This window comes from Macrosteles quadrilineatus, unplaced genomic scaffold (assembly GCF_028750875.1).
Source record: "Macrosteles quadrilineatus isolate MER2022 unplaced genomic scaffold, UCM_ALF_1.0 Scaffold_1__1_contigs__length_201487025, whole genome shotgun sequence".
NCBI classification, from domain to species: domain Eukaryota; kingdom Metazoa; phylum Arthropoda; class Insecta; order Hemiptera; family Cicadellidae; genus Macrosteles; species Macrosteles quadrilineatus.
This window is the reverse complement of record NW_026542594.1, coordinates 156,806,559-156,822,142: the sequence shown is the minus strand read 5'-3', so window position 1 is coordinate 156,822,142 and position 15,584 is coordinate 156,806,559. Positions and strand designations below refer to the sequence as shown.

The 15,584-nt window shown below is 37.4% G+C and overlaps 1 protein-coding gene across 1 annotated transcript; it reads right to left on the bottom strand.

Moving 5' to 3' along the window:
- Window positions 1-172: 172 nt before the first annotated feature.
- On the bottom strand, window positions 173-12,259 carry LOC129001943 (lipase 3-like). Its single transcript, XM_054429387.1, has 13 exons — window positions 11,906-12,259; window positions 9,540-9,744; window positions 9,163-9,280; window positions 8,716-8,962; window positions 6,690-6,866; window positions 6,569-6,628; window positions 6,333-6,509; window positions 6,098-6,271; window positions 5,864-6,043; window positions 5,646-5,804; window positions 2,731-2,815; window positions 2,285-2,430; window positions 173-1,416 (listed from the first exon to the last, which is right to left on the bottom strand). The coding sequence occupies exons 1-13, from the start codon at window positions 11,990-11,992 to the stop codon at window positions 1,243-1,245; spliced, it is 1,989 nt and encodes a 662-aa protein (XP_054285362.1). The 5' UTR covers window positions 11,993-12,259; the 3' UTR covers window positions 173-1,242.
- Window positions 12,260-15,584: the final 3,325 nt, after the last annotated feature.

The window sequence follows — 15,584 nt, the reverse complement described above, 5'->3', positions numbered from 1 at the left end:
GTCATGATGTTGTAAAATACAAACTTAGTTGCACAGCTATTAACTTACAACTAAAAATTTATTTATTTCTACAAGTCGTAAAGCTATGCTATAAATACATCAAATGATAACAAGATAAAATGCGTGGGTAAATAAGAACGGCAAAATATTTGCAATTTATGCATATTTAATATTTTGCAAAGCAATGATTGCCATATTTAATTTACTTCAACAAATAATAACACATTTCTAGGGAAACTTTCTGTTTGACCTGGAATGCTAGGCCTAATTCTGTATTTAGAGACACTAGTGACTAGACTTATACAGCTACGAAGATGTGTAGACTAGTAGAGAGCGGCGGGTTCTCAAATGATGATACCTTGATAAATCAGTTAGTTGTTTGAGATGTCAAGAATCAGCAAAACGTGGCTGAGATAGGGATGCTGACTAGGATAATGTGGTGAATCTTCTGATGTCGTATACTTATACCTTCGGAAGTCAGTCAGCAATGGTTTGAAATGTCGAGAATCAGCGAAACGTGACTGAGATAGGTGTGCTGACTAGGAGAATGTGGTGAATCTTCTGGTGTTGTGTTCTTATACTTTGGGAAGTCAGTCAATGTTTTGAGATGTCGAGAATCAGCAAAACGTGGCTGAGATAGGTTTGCTGACTAGGAGAATGTGGTGAATCCTCTGGTGTGTGTTCTTATACCTTGGGAAGTCAGTCAATGGTTTGAGATGTCGAGAATTAGCAAAACGTGGCTGAGATAGGTGTGCTGACTATGAGAATGTGGTGAATCTTCTGATGTTGTGTTATTATACCTTGGGAAGTCGGTCAATGGTTTGAGATGTAGAGAATCAGCAAAACGTGGCTGAGATAGGTGTGCTGACTAGGAGAATGTGGTGAATCTTCTGATGTTGTGTTCTTATACCTTGGGAAATCAGTCAATGGTTTAAGATGTAAAACATGGTTGAGATTTGTACAGACTAGCAGGACGTGGCTAGCTCCATAGATAAAACATACTCAGTGGTTGGGATATAAAGGCCAGCTCAACGTGGATGGTGGCATTGGGGGGTATGTTCAGACTAGAAGAGTGTGGTTGGTTCTCTTATGTTTATAGCTTGAGAAATCAGTCAGTTGTTGGAGAAAATTGCAACATAGCGGGGGGATTTGTACAGTCAGCTTTTATGTTTATACCTGAGGAGTTAAATCAGTTTAAATTGTCCACGACCAGCTGACTTGGACGAAACACATGCAGTCTGATTACTTATGACGTGCTTTGACGTATCTTTGTCTGAGGAAGGCAGTCAGTGGTTTGACAAGGACGTCCAACGCTCTTCTGTCTAGACCTAGTCCAACGTGGCCGAGGTGGTTGACATTGTTCTGGAGGATCCTTGTAGGTCTCTTCGGGAGATGCTTTGACAGCCAGGCTACATCCTAGACAGAGACAAGATAGCTGTAATCATGAAGTGAAATTAATTCAAATAGCATTTAAGTACAGAATTTTGGAGTGCTATCAATCCGATAGTAGCGTACTTAACTGCTCTTTGGAATAAGTTTGTTTCCGACCAGGTATCCGAGTAATGATATTTCCAATCTCAAATTTCGAATGAACATTGCACTGTCAATGCTAGTTCAAAATTATATTTACCGATACTTCGTTACACTTATGTCTAATACAAAAGAGTAGATCACAGTGCATCGTTCACATATTTCCACGTCCTTCAGTCACTCTAAATTAGTTCAAACTTTCACTCGGGTAAACTATCTTAGGTTATGTGTATCAACCAGCTAGTAGCAGTCCGCGTGTCAGCAGTTTTGGACGCTACGAAAGTACATGCTGGTTAATCATCCTTTGTAATCAGCCAATAACTGTAATGTGTTAAAAAATGTGTATTTTAATAGTTCCTCATCTGGTTCTCTTCTCACAGTGCTATTTAAAAGTTTGTAGCGTTAAGATCGATTCTAAAAAAGTTATGCCTATTAATTCAAAATTATAGGCTTGAGAAGAACAACGCTCATATTCGACTGAATATAGTTTTTATCTAAATCTTCTAAAATAGACAGCTCTGTAACTACAAAAGAAAACCCTTGTATGCAGTGCATCTGTGAAGTAATAGCGCTCTGGAAATCAGTATACGGACATAGCCTATTTCTTCCTTAAAACTGCTGGAAAATACTCGGTAACTGTTTACACTAGAGTTTGTCTAACAGTAGACTATTATGACTACTTATGCTTTCCAAAAGTTATGATATAATCAATTCTAATAGTTAATTTTCATGCCGAGGAAGTTTGCTGTGTTACCTCCTTGTCAGCGATCATGTCAGCGTCGCTGCTGACGAAGTAGACGTCACTGCAGTTAACGTTCCGAAGGTCGTACTCTGGCGGAGCGTCACTGCGGTAGCGTCGTCTGTTGCCCACGGCGCCGTAGTCGAACTGCTGGAACTTGTCTGGACAACACCAAACAAAATATTAACTGAGCTTGTAGTAAATCACGATGTAAATTCAACTGCTACATTGGTTTTGATTCTCCAAAGATTCTTTAAACGGTAACTGAGAGGATTCTGTCGTCACAAAAACAGTGAAAATTACTGTATAACATTTTGTGTCGTTGACACTGCTAAAACATTACAAAAGTATCTTACGGTTGAGTACTTTTGGATTACGTATTGATCAACTACATTTGTATCTTGCAAGGAACAATTACTTGGAACTTAAAACTCTAAGCTTAATGTATCAATGCAACTCACGTGCTCTTGCTATCTGAACGTAGTGTTGAAGTACTTTAGTAGATATTCCTGCAGGATGATACTTCAACGATTCGATAACTCGATCCTGTGATGAAAATAGAAATATATTGTGTATACGGTTGAATGAAAAGGTAAATCTCATCATTTTGCTATAAATAATTTAATAACGTTATCATTAAAATATCTAAGACTAGCTGTTGTACCCGTGCTTTGCAACGGGAAGAGGACACAAAATAGAAACATTTGTATCTTTACATCTGTTGCATTTAATAAAGTTACACATCCACCAACGCTTTTAGAAACAAAATTCAACTTTTATGGCCTTAATAGAAACGTTTAAGTTATGACTTTTAAATCTGGTAAGTAGTGGATACCACCATTTTGGGTTTGATTAATTTTAAATCTTGTTTAGGCTGATATGAGAAAAACTGACCAAATCTTCGAATAAAACTTTCACATACATGATTTACCTTCATCTCTCTTAGTTACATATCTTTTTTCTTTATTTTTGACATTTTAAATTTCAATTTTTAAGCTGCAAAAATACTAATTTTTAAATTTAAATGAACATTTTTTAATTTCACTCTTCTTCATATTAAATCACAAATCCTTCCATCTTCAGTTTCTTCACTCACAATAAATCATTAGCAAGCAAAACTAAGTCAGCTGTTATAATCTTTATAAATATTGTTGTGCCTTATCACAACAATAATAACAATAATAGTCTTTTGAAATGTTAAAGAAACTATATCTGTACTATAAAAAATGTTAAACAAATAATTTAGCATTAACGACAGCAGAAAAAACTAATATGATTATCAAAGCATCAAGGACCAAGGACAAAAGAATGTAATAGCAAATACAGTATATGTTTCATTGCATCTCTGATTCTACTCTACAAAAATATAAACAAACAACTTAATATCATACCAGTTCTTTTAATCATTTCCATTGTCTATTTTGCCTTTACATTTTCACACTTACCATTAAGTAAACGTAGTAACAGATATTTCATTGATTTTAGAAACAAAAGCACACTGTGTACTGCTTAGTTTTATTATATTTTCTTTGGTTTAATTTAATCAGTGATGTGACAAAACACAAATAACAAATTTATCAAATAAAGTAAATGTGAACTGAAAGCTATGTTAAGATAAAATAAGAAAAATCAACGATATACAATTTAGTTATTGATGATATTCTTTAGTTTAATTTAAGCATTGGTTTAGCAAAACACAATAACTAAATTTACCTAAATATACATATAAAAAAAAAAAAACAATGTGATGTGAAAGTTATGTTAAGTTAATCTAACACATGTTAAGCAGTTCGAATTTACTTAAAATAGACTCCAAATTCATATAAAACATCTATACATTGTAATTTTCTTATTGTTTCCATGAAAATATATATATAACATTATTTTCATAACACTTAAGACACCTTAAAAATCAAAAGTAGAGCCTGAGCAATGCTTTTAGAATATTTTTTTATTTCTATAATCATTGACATAGTTTTTGAATAAATGATCTTTGATAAATTTTTAGATTAAATAAACCAACCACATAATTGTATGAAATATTAGCCTATATTAAATTTCATTGGATCAGCTGTCTTAAAATGTGAAATATGCAATTTGGCAGTTCTTGTTTACATTGAAATGTCAAAGCAAATGTAAGCATTGTGAGTATTCTCATTGCGGCCATGGAGACCAATCAATATTTACTTTTAAAATCCTCATCTCAGAACTTTAAAAGCCAAAGGGGCAAAGCCCACGGTCAGTATGGAAGTGTGAATAGTCCTATAATGGTCCTTGGTATGGTAACTATATTTTTGTAAAATTTAAGCCCAGTTGGTTCAGTAGTTTTTGCACCTATTAGTAATACACATACAGACAGACACCATTAGATTTTTATATAATAGTATAGATTATAACAAAATCAAGGATGGAAAATCCGTAATAGATACAATTCTAGTTCTCTAAATTGAAGGAAATATACACAATTTGCAAACTCCTCCCCCTCCTAAAGAACATGATCCTCTTTGTGGTAGGTGTAAGTGTATCACCATGTGGCGTTTTCTTCTTACCAATCTCAATCGTTGAAACAATAACATTCTTGTATGGATGAGGAAGCTGTCTGTGGCGGTGGAGACAAGGTCGTAGTGTGAGTGTGAGGGACATAGACAATAAGTTATTACTCACAGATCCTGGTCCTCTTGTAGCCTTGAGCTGACCGCAAAGAGTAAATAACTGATATTCGGGAGTACAGTACGGGCTATTTTCCGTAGTTGCTCATAAGAGTTTATGACCGTTAGTTAATATACACTTGAACTAAACGAAATTGCCTATAAAATTAACAATTCTGCAATTTGCTTTTGAAGTGGTTCCCCCACTTTTGGAAGGATTTGCCCCTCAAAAAAATCAATTTCAGACGTGTTCAATTTCAAAGTAGGCCTACACTAATCGTACGTTTGACTATGTAGATCTAGTACTCTTTTTAGTTCCCCTCATTATTTCCTCGTATACAGGAGATTATTTGTTTACATACTAGTAGAAAAGATTCAAATTTGCAGTCCCCTATAATGTATAAAACAATTTTACATTTTTCAGCCTTTTTTAGCCTTTCAAGTAAATACTCCTCTGGTACAGAACTTAATAGTTTAAACAAGAAAGGAATAAGTATAGCATTTCATAAGTAATTGAAATTAAGTAAACTAACATTTATAACTAAATACTAAATTACCTTTTCTATGCGCATTTTAGTAAACATTAATGTAATGTTCCTCAATCGAGAAAGGCAGCTTGCAGTTTGACACTAAATTTTAACTGTGTACGATTCTATTGGAAGTTGTTTATTAGGCAAACATTTGTTTTACTAATGTTTAAAGGAACAAAATAATCCTTATAAACTTACGGGGTCCCAGTCGTCGCCGGTGATTGCCTCGTAGGATCTGAGCATGCGGTGACACATCTGGCGCAGGGGACGGAGCGTGGTACATGCTGCGTACATCACGCCGGACAACGTGGCGTTGTACGGGAACACCTCTCTGAAGCCCAGCGCCTCCACAGCCAACTGTACCAAGCAAACAGGGTATAAACACTACATAACGTGGTACATGCTGCGTACATCACGCCAGACAACGGGGCGTTGTACGGGAACACATCTCTGAAGCCCAGCGCCTCCACAGCCAACTGTACCAAGCAAACAGGGTATAACACTACATAACGTGGTATACAGGTTGCGTACTTCACGCCGGACAACGTGGCGTTGTACGGGAACACCTCTCTGAAGCCCAGCGCCTCCACAGCCAACTGTACCAAGCAAACAGGGTATTAACACTACGTAAGGTGGTACATGCTGCGTACATCACGCCAGACAACATGGGAACACCTCTCTGAAGCCCAGCGCCTCCACAGCCAACTGTACCAAGCAAACAGGGTATTAACACTACGTAAGGTGGTACATGCTGCGTACATCACACCAGACAACGTGGCGTTGTACGGGAACACCTCTCTGAAGCCCAGCGCCTCCACAGCCAACTGTACCAAGCAAACAGGGTATTAACACTACGTAAGGTGGTACATGCTGCGTACATCACACCAGACAACGTGGCGTTGTACGGGAACACCTCTCTGAAGCCCAGCGCCTCCACAGCCAACTGTACCAAGCAAACAGGGTATTAACACTACGTAAGGTGGTACATGCTGCGTACATCACACCAGACAACATGGCGTTGTACGGGAACACCTCTCTGAAGCCCAGCGCCTCCACAGCCAACTGTACCAAGCAAACAGGGTATTAACACTACGTAAGGTGGTACATGCTGCGTACATCACACCAGACAACGTGGCGTTGTACGGGAACACCTCTCTGAAGCCCAGCGCCTCCACAGCCAACTGTACCAAGCAAACAGGGTATTAACACTACGTAAGGTGGTACATGCTGCGTACATCACACCAGACAACATGGCGTTGTACGGGAACACCTCTCTGAAGCCCAGCGCCTCCACAGCCAACTGTACCAAGCAAACAGGGTATTAACACTACGTAAGGTGGTACATGCTGCGTACATCACACCAGACAACGTGGCGTTGTACGGGAACACCTCTCTGAAGCCCAGCGCCTCCACAGCCAACTGTATAGAGGAAGGGTTCAAATAGGGGTCTATTTTTGTAGCCTAATTTTTTTCATCTGATGCGAGGAAACAAAATATGTCGTAATTAAGAGCTAGGTTGTAATCGCTTGTTATCATCTCTCTGTACTGGTCCCCGGTTTGATGACTGAGAAAAAGTATTCTTAGTGGTTTTAAACAGTAACCGTTACTTATCTTTATTCCATATAGGGAATAAGCTATTACCTTAGGTCTAAAACCTAGACCCAGAAAGAATTTAATTTTCCGTTTTAATGTCCCCTGAGACCAAAAACGCCATCCGTTCACTGCAAATTGTAAATGTCTACGTTATTTTAATGGATGATAAAATAAATAAGGTGTACTTTGATTATTTATGGATATACTTCGATCGAATTAGGAAAATATTTTATTTCATACAAAGCTATCAAGAAATAAAAATCACACCTTTTTACATTCCCTTTAAGTACCAAACCTAAGTACTCATTGAAATTAATGTAATTTTAAAATCTGAATAATAATCTGACTATTTTAAGGAAACATTTAGTGGAAATCCAGCGAGGTATATGGAAATTCGCTTAGTGTAGGTTTGCTGCGGCGAGGGTAGGCTATTTCACATTTCCTCCTCTAATTAAACTACACAGCCTATCGTGCTGGGATAGAATTGTATCCATCTACCTATTATATTGCCTATATATTGACCAGCAAGTTAAAAAAAAATTTTATGCCTTGTAGCTTACAACGGCTTTAATCAGTATGCGTACATTTGCGGCTTCTACTTCAAGGGATGTATTAACCAAAGCAAGGGTACGGTAGGCTAAATTTAAAAATGTTGTTGTAATTTTAATTTAAGAGGTACTTATCAGTATAAATAAGCCGTAAGGTCAACTGTTGTTGACTCTACCAACCTAAAAATAGTGGGAAAAATAGGAGTAGTGGGCAACCTAGAATTAAGCTTGAGTGAAAGTGAAAGGAAAGCCTCGCCCACGGTAACTCTTGCTGATCGCTTACTAATTATTTGTGCACTCGTTTCTGTTTTTAAGTTATTGTGAATCCTACTTTGAACAAAGGATTTAGTTTAAACGTCCAATGGCTATTCAAAACCAATCCCTTAAAGTAGTTTGTCAAGTAATGTAAGATTACTAGGAGACAAGTTGTAAAATAAAAGAAATTCCGACTTTTACATCAGTGTTCCTAAATATTTAAATGTCTATACGCACACGATAGCAATTAAATCATTATAAAGTCAATTTAGGTAGTGTTTTAGCCTAGGAAATAATTTGAATCATTAAGAATAATAATGAATCATGGTGTATTTCTGTAAATCTATATTTTAAAGATAAATCGTGTTTTATTTTGACATACATATGCCAAAACATACACAAAACTAAATTGCCTAAAAAATATATTGATCAAGGGATAATTTGATTTCTACTTCTGTGGGTTAATCAACACTGGATTATATTATAAAGAATATTTACCGGACTTTTCTATTATCTGCGCTCTTGTGTTCTAGGTTCTTTAAGTAAAACAAAAGTCACATAATGTTACTTTCACGCCTAAATGTCATGGCTGATTTTGACAAATTAAAATTCCCAACAGGCATTAAATATTTGAAAACAAAATACATCACTAAACGCTATCATTGAATGGCAGAAATAATTTCAAAGCTCAAATTCAATTGTATTCAATTGATAATGTTAGACTAAAAACTCAATCGGCATCTCTAAACAACAGATGCGGTTTGCGCATTTGCTTCTTTTTTGTAATTAGGATTCAAACGTTGGTTCACCCTAATGCGAATTTTTACTTCCTAAAATGTATTAAACAAATTTGGGACGAGAATGTTACTTACAAGAGCGGCCTGAGCGGCGCTGTAGCGAGCAGGAGTACCTAGTAGACCTGACTGGGATATCCTAGCTACAGGTGCGATGGCTACCATAGCTTCTATCTTGTTCATATACTGCGGCCGCTCAGAGCCCAGCACCCAGAACATGGTGGTTCCCATGGACACCCCCACATACACCAGTCGAGACGCCCCTGTCACTCCCAGGATGTAGTCTATGCTGGCAGTCAAATCCTGCGTGCCGAGCTCGTGCAAGCTGAAACACATGTAAAACTGAGCATCGAATCACTAGCTAGGTCGAGGTATCTTATAGAATACACTTTGGCTAGTTATAGGTAATAGTTCCAGAACAAAGGATAATAGTGAGGGTCGAAGTATTAGTGTTACATGAAGCACAACTAAGTCCCAAAACTAGGTACTAGGGTATTTGTAAAATACCAGTTTGTTTAATATTACCTGTAGTCCCAGAACTGAGTGTCGTGATCTGGGTCAAGGTATTTGTGTTTTCTGGAGTACAAGTTGCCTCGGTAATTACCCAGCCACACATCAAATCCTGCGTCTGCAAATGCGTACGCTGAAACAAAGTTTTGGGTATATCACTTAAGTTTTACCATAACTGTATCAGTTAGTAAGGGTTACAAGGAACCTCTGAAATTTGTTCCTACATGAATAGTAAATCTATTATAGTCATAGGTGAGTGGTTACATAAAGTATATATTCATTTTCTTTGAAGGATGAATTCGTTAATGAACTTGGTATAGGTCTAAGTTTAATGTAAAAAGAAATTAAAAGTCAAAGTGTTTTAGACTTTTAGAATGTGAGTTATGACTTACCAAAATCTCTCCTATCAGCTAAAACAGACGCAGATGATAGTAAAATACCATTGCAGAATAGCAATACTTTACTATTAAGTGATGGTTTACTACTTCTGTTAATCCTACGAGCACGAGGCACGCGATGGTAAGAGAGAATGTATCCATCAGCTGTTGGGATGTTATGACGTTCTATGTCGTATCCCATACCTCTAGCAACCTCCTCCTGGAACCAAATAACATCTTGCTAAAGATTATCTACTTTGTATCACTACTGCAGCTACCTGTCATTCACTGTTGTCCTGCAGTTGTGTGGCAACTCATTGTACCACACAAACCTCTCTATAACAGATAAAGACAGGAGGAGGTGTTGCAACTACTTCCTGTTGAACCACATTGTATCACTACTGCAGTTAACTGTCACTCACTGTCGTCCTGCAGTTGTGCTGCAACTCATTGTACCACACAAACCTCTCTATAACAGATAAAGACAGGAGGAGGTGATGCAACTACTTCGTGTTGGTCCACCTTGTATCACTACTGCAGCCACCTGTCACTCACCGTCGTCCTGCAGTTGTGAGGCAACTCATTGTACCTCACAAACCTCTCTGTAACAGATAAAGACAGGAGGAGGTGATGCAACTACTTCGTGTTGGTCCACCTTGTATCACTACTGCAGCTACCTGTCACTCACCGTCGTCCTGCAGTTGTGAGGCAACTCATTGTACCTCACAAACCTCTCTGTAACAGATAAAGACAGGAGGAGGTGATGCAACTACTTCGTGTTGGTCCACCTTGTATCACTACTGCAGCCACCTGTCACTCACTGTCGTCCTGCAGTTGTGTGGCAACTCATTGTACCACACAAACCTCTCTGTAACAGATAAAAACAGGAGGAGGTGATGCAACTACTTCGTGTTGGTCCACCTTGTATCACTACTGCAGCCACCTGTCACTCACTGTCGTCCTGCAGTTGTGAGGCAACTCATTGTACCTCACAAACCTCTCTGTAACAGATAAAGACAGGAGGAGGTGATGCAACTACTTCGTGTCGGTGCACCTTGTATCACTACTGCAGCTACCTGTCACTCACTGTCCTGCAATTGTGTGGCAACTCATTGTACCTCACAAACCTCTCTGTAATAGATAAAGACAGGAGGAGGTGATGCAACTACTTCGTGTTGGTCCACCTTGTATCACTACTGCAGCCACCTGTCACTCACTGTCGTCCTGCAGTTGTGTGGCAACTCATTGTACCACACAAACCTCTCTGTAACAGATAAAGACAGGAGGAGGTGATGCAACTACTTCGTGTTGGTCCACCTTGTATCACTACTGCAGCCACCTGTCACTCACTGTCGTCCTGCAGTTGTGTGGCAACTCATTGTACCACACAAACCTCTCTGTAACAGATAAAAACAGGAGGAGGTGATGCAACTACTTCGTGTCGGTGCACCTTGTATCACTACTGCAGCTACCTGTCACTCACTGTCCTGCAATTGTGTGGCAACTCATTGTACCACACAAACCTCTCTGTAACAGATAAAGACAGGAGGAGGTGATGCAACTACTTCGTGTTGGTCCACCTTGTATCACTACTGCAGCCACCTGTCACTCACTGTCGTCCTGCAGTTGTGTGGCAACTCATTGTACCACACAAACCTCTCTGTAACAGATAAAAACAGGAGGAGGTGATGCAACTACTTCGTGTTGGTCCACCTTGTATCACTACTGCAGCTACCTGTCACTCACTGTCGTCCTGCAGTTGTGCTGCAACTCATTGTACAACATAAACCTCTCTGTAACAGATAAAGACAGGAGGAGATGATGCAACTACTTCTCGTCAGTCCACCTTGTATCGCTGCTGCAGCTAGAGAGAGTTCTGATCTTTGAATAAAATAAGAGTATTATTATACAAATTTACAGTGCCTTTGAATACCAACACAAGTATTCAAAGGTCAACGCCAGTAAGAGTATGTATGTGTTATTCTATTTTATTAATTTTATATGTATCTTATTTTCAACACAATTATATTTTTCAAGATTTCTAAAGATAAAATAATTTATCCCATTTTTTATGTAAAGATTTTATGTATTGATCATAATAAAGAGGACTGAGGATGTAGCTACTAAACGAGGATGAATCGGTTACCGGGATTAAGACAGGACATTCGAATATATAAATGATTAGCTACGAGTTTAGTCTAAATTCTATTTAGCAGAAAACTGTTGTGTGCTGATTATACTGCCACAGACAGACCATCATACTAGTTGTTTGCAGTTGCTAATTAATTAACAGTTAACATCTTTAAGCCTAAGGAGTATATTGATTTATGGTAGTGGCGTGAGAGTGAGATCTCACTGGGTGAGATCTATCTGATACTCACGATAGGTCTGATGCCGAAGAGCCAACTCCGCTGGGCCGAGACGACAACCACTGCGGCTGCCAGTACCAGGACACTCAGCCACGCCATAGCAGCTACAGGTTTCCAGCAGCTACGGGTTTCCAGCAGCTACAGGTTTCCAGCAGCTACGGGTGTCCAGCAGCTACGGGTGTCCAGCAGCTACGGGTGTCCAGCAGCTACGCGTGTCCAGCAGCTACTCCATGGCACGAGACACACACAACCGTCGTCGCAGTAGGCTGAGCCGGGACCGGAGAATGTTGCAGCGAGAGTCGCAGGAAGATCGAAGGCCAAAGACGGGGAAGTGGGACAATATTCTTGTCACAGCAGAGTCGCGGGTTGGAGGCCAATGTTGTGTTGTGCAACAGTCATGGAGCATCTGCCGCCGGGGATGTGCGACCACCTCAAGGTCCTACATTGGGAGATATAAAGTGTTAGGGAACTGGTTTCGGCTATGTTTGAAGAGGTTAAAAATTAGTTTCAAACCACTTGATTGCACTAGTCCATATGTTTGAACGTAATTCTACCAAGAAATTCTTTAAATGTTTATCTTTAAGCATGCTAGATATTTGTATGTTTCTTTGGAATTAAGCGCAATAAATTAATTAGTGTAGTTATCAGTGTAGTATTTATCAACAAAGTAAACATACATCTTTAGCGGATTTCCCATTTAGGAAATAAGTTACTACCGTTAGGTCTCACAATAATACCTAGGCCCGGGACCGATTTACTTTTACGTTTTGAGGTGCCCCGTGGCCAAAAACTCTTTCCGTTCAAATTCATATGTGTATGTTCGTTAGCACGTTAACGCGAGCAAAAATGATCGGATTTTGAAAAAAAAAACATTGGAACGAACAAGTGCATGATCGGACAATGGGAACGGGAGTTGTGGGGGGTTTCATGGGGGTAAAAATAAGTTTTCCCCATTTTAACTCTAAAATCACAATTTAACAATTTAGTTTTTAACCACTGTATTGAGCTCAGAAAATAAATTGTTTAGTATATTTAGTATTAGTACACGTTGACGTAAGCCTAACAGTAACGGGAAAAATTTTTTTAATTAAAAATTTTCATCTTATTCTTATTGAAATTAAATAAACTGTTGTGGTTTGCTTGATTATTGCTCCTGGGTGTATTTTAAACAATTTTGTTTATTTCATACCAACCTATACCTTCCGCAAAGATTCGTGGCGGCTGAAGGATTAGGACGGTCGGGTGGTGTCCCAGCCCCTAAATTAGCCTAAATTATACATTATTTAGTTTTCTAGCTTGGTTTGTTAATTAATGATACGATATGACGAAAAATATAGTTCACCACACGGGCAAAAGTGTCTTTTTAGTCCTAGCTCATTTTTCAAGTTTTTTTTTAACTTGATCACAGGTCAAAAAGAGTCACTTTAGGTCCTAGTAATGTAATATACTATTTCGGATCAACATGACATAAAACTAATATAATGTATAACATTTTTAGAAAAACGCTTTGATGGTGCCAAACATTGTTTTTTGCCGTGTAATTTGTGAATACTGTATTTTAATGTGATTTGTGTTTATTATGTTTTCTATGTCATTATATATATCCATGGCCTACTAATTTTTTTACAGGTACAGATGAATTTAATTTAGGGAAATTATTCTCTCTAATCATATCAAGATAGCCATTTTTATAACAATTTTGGTTGATTAACTTCTTAAGCTCGGCTTAGAGGCCTCTGTCTTCAATGTCATCGATTAATTCTCAAGAAAAAAGTAAAGAAACTACAAAATACGTTACTTGTAAGTAAATGGTGTATAGCAGTCCCTGAAAGTTAATCATCATCATCATCATATATATTAAAACGTGATAGGGGTTTTTATTTCACGATTCTGAATCAATTAGTTGACGGATTTTCACGACGTAAACATTCTAGACTAGCTTTTGCTATTATACCATTTGCTTAACGTAACAGCTGTAAGCATTCAGCGTTCGCAACACAAATTCAGCATTTGGATAAAAATGAAATTACATACGTAGGGTTGACTTCTTTATACTATAAGTAATGCTATAATCATCGATACGTTCATTTATTCGGTAAGAGGACGACAGATTATTTCAAAATGCATAGTAAAATACTTGATGATCTAATTTATTTTTTTGAGCAGGCTTTAAAATCATTAATTTGTTTTAGTGCAATATAATTTGTTATAACTAACAGCTGGCTGAATATAAAAATATTCCATATTCCATAGAAGTATGACGTTAGTTTATTTACTCTGTGATGTTGTCATTGATTATAGGAAACTAGCGGAGCCTTACGGTGGATGTTCCAACTATGTTGCCATGTCGGTAAAGCAGTTCGCAATACTAGAACACGAAACACACACGTATAAAAATATCTATTTATAGATTTAATCATATATTTACAAATACAATTATGATTAAATTTGTCTCATAATTTGACAATAATTCAATTACGTTTTACGATTCGGCCAAATTTGTAATGTAGCTCATGTAAATGAAGTATTTAATTTTTGGTTCTCGCAGGGAACTTCAGTTTTCCACTCGGCATATATACAATCGTACAATTGCCAGAGAATGGGTGGACCGATGCTTCTAGGTGTCAAATGAGGTAACTCACATAGGGTATCCCCCAGCCGGCCAGCTAGGGGGTCCCTTAGAGATATAATTGATTGATATAATTGAACCATTTCTTGAGATATAATTGAATATAATGAATTTGATGTGAAAGTCTTTCAGATCCAGGATCGAAAGCACCTACACCTTAGAAGCGGAATTTGTTCACCTTTTGCTGAAATTTTACTTGAATTAACTATTTTATGACTTCTAAAATGAAAATACGTAATGCTTATATCACTATGGTATTTATATGTACAGTTATTGCAAAAAAATACATTACATTTTGTTGGTTGATAATATAATTATTCCAGACACTACATATAATCATGACAGTTTTTGACATTTTGAAGTTTCATAACATAAGAATGCCAACCCAAGTTTTATCTAAAAAAGTGTCCACCAGTTTTTGTGTCAGGTGTGATTCCAAACGCAATATAACACCGATAAAGATTTCACTCGTTTTCATAATGCAGTATATAATTTACACTAAATAATTTAGAATGTCCTTGACTATTCAAACCGAGCCTAATTTATCGTTAAATAAAATATTTTACTTTCAAACTCCGATTGTTTTGTTATTATAAACGTATTTAGTTAAACTTAGGAGGACATTTTACTAACATCGCTCTAAACAAAACAATCGGAGTTTGAAAGTTAAATATTTTATTTACCGATAAGTTACGCTCGATAAACAACGACTTCGTCTCGCACGGGAACGACCACACTCGTCCAGTAAACACCTATATTCAGCACTAGTAACGTAATACATATTCTATTACAGCATACCAATTGCTTGTTGGTATTTAACCATTTATTATACTTACTTAATCGTTTTAGAAACTGTGAAAAGTTCCAAAAATAACTGTTCATGTAATTAAGTTTTGTTGTAAACAAATTATGTCAGAATATAAATTTTTATGATACAAATGTGTACACATGTTAGTGAATTATTTATTCGTCGGATTGCTTGAGTTATTAACATTTATAGAAAATTGTTCTTTACAATGTATATATTTATTTGGTATATAAATATGTAAGTTGTTACTTTAA

Excerpts from the sequence above, each read along its gene's own strand:
- LOC129001943 (XM_054429387.1), bottom strand. The coding sequence starts at position 11,992 with ATGGCGTGGCTGAGTGTCCTGGTACTGGCAGCCGCAGTGGTTGTCGTC. Across the intron at positions 9,745-11,905 it reads TCTTCGGCATCAGACCTATC|GAGGAGGTTGCTAGAGGTAT; the intron begins GTGAGTATCAGA and ends ATTTGGTTCCAG. Across the intron at positions 6,510-6,568 it reads ACAACGCCACGTTGTCTGGT|TTGGCTGTGGAGGCGCTGGG; the intron begins GTGATGTACGCA and ends TGCTTGGTACAG.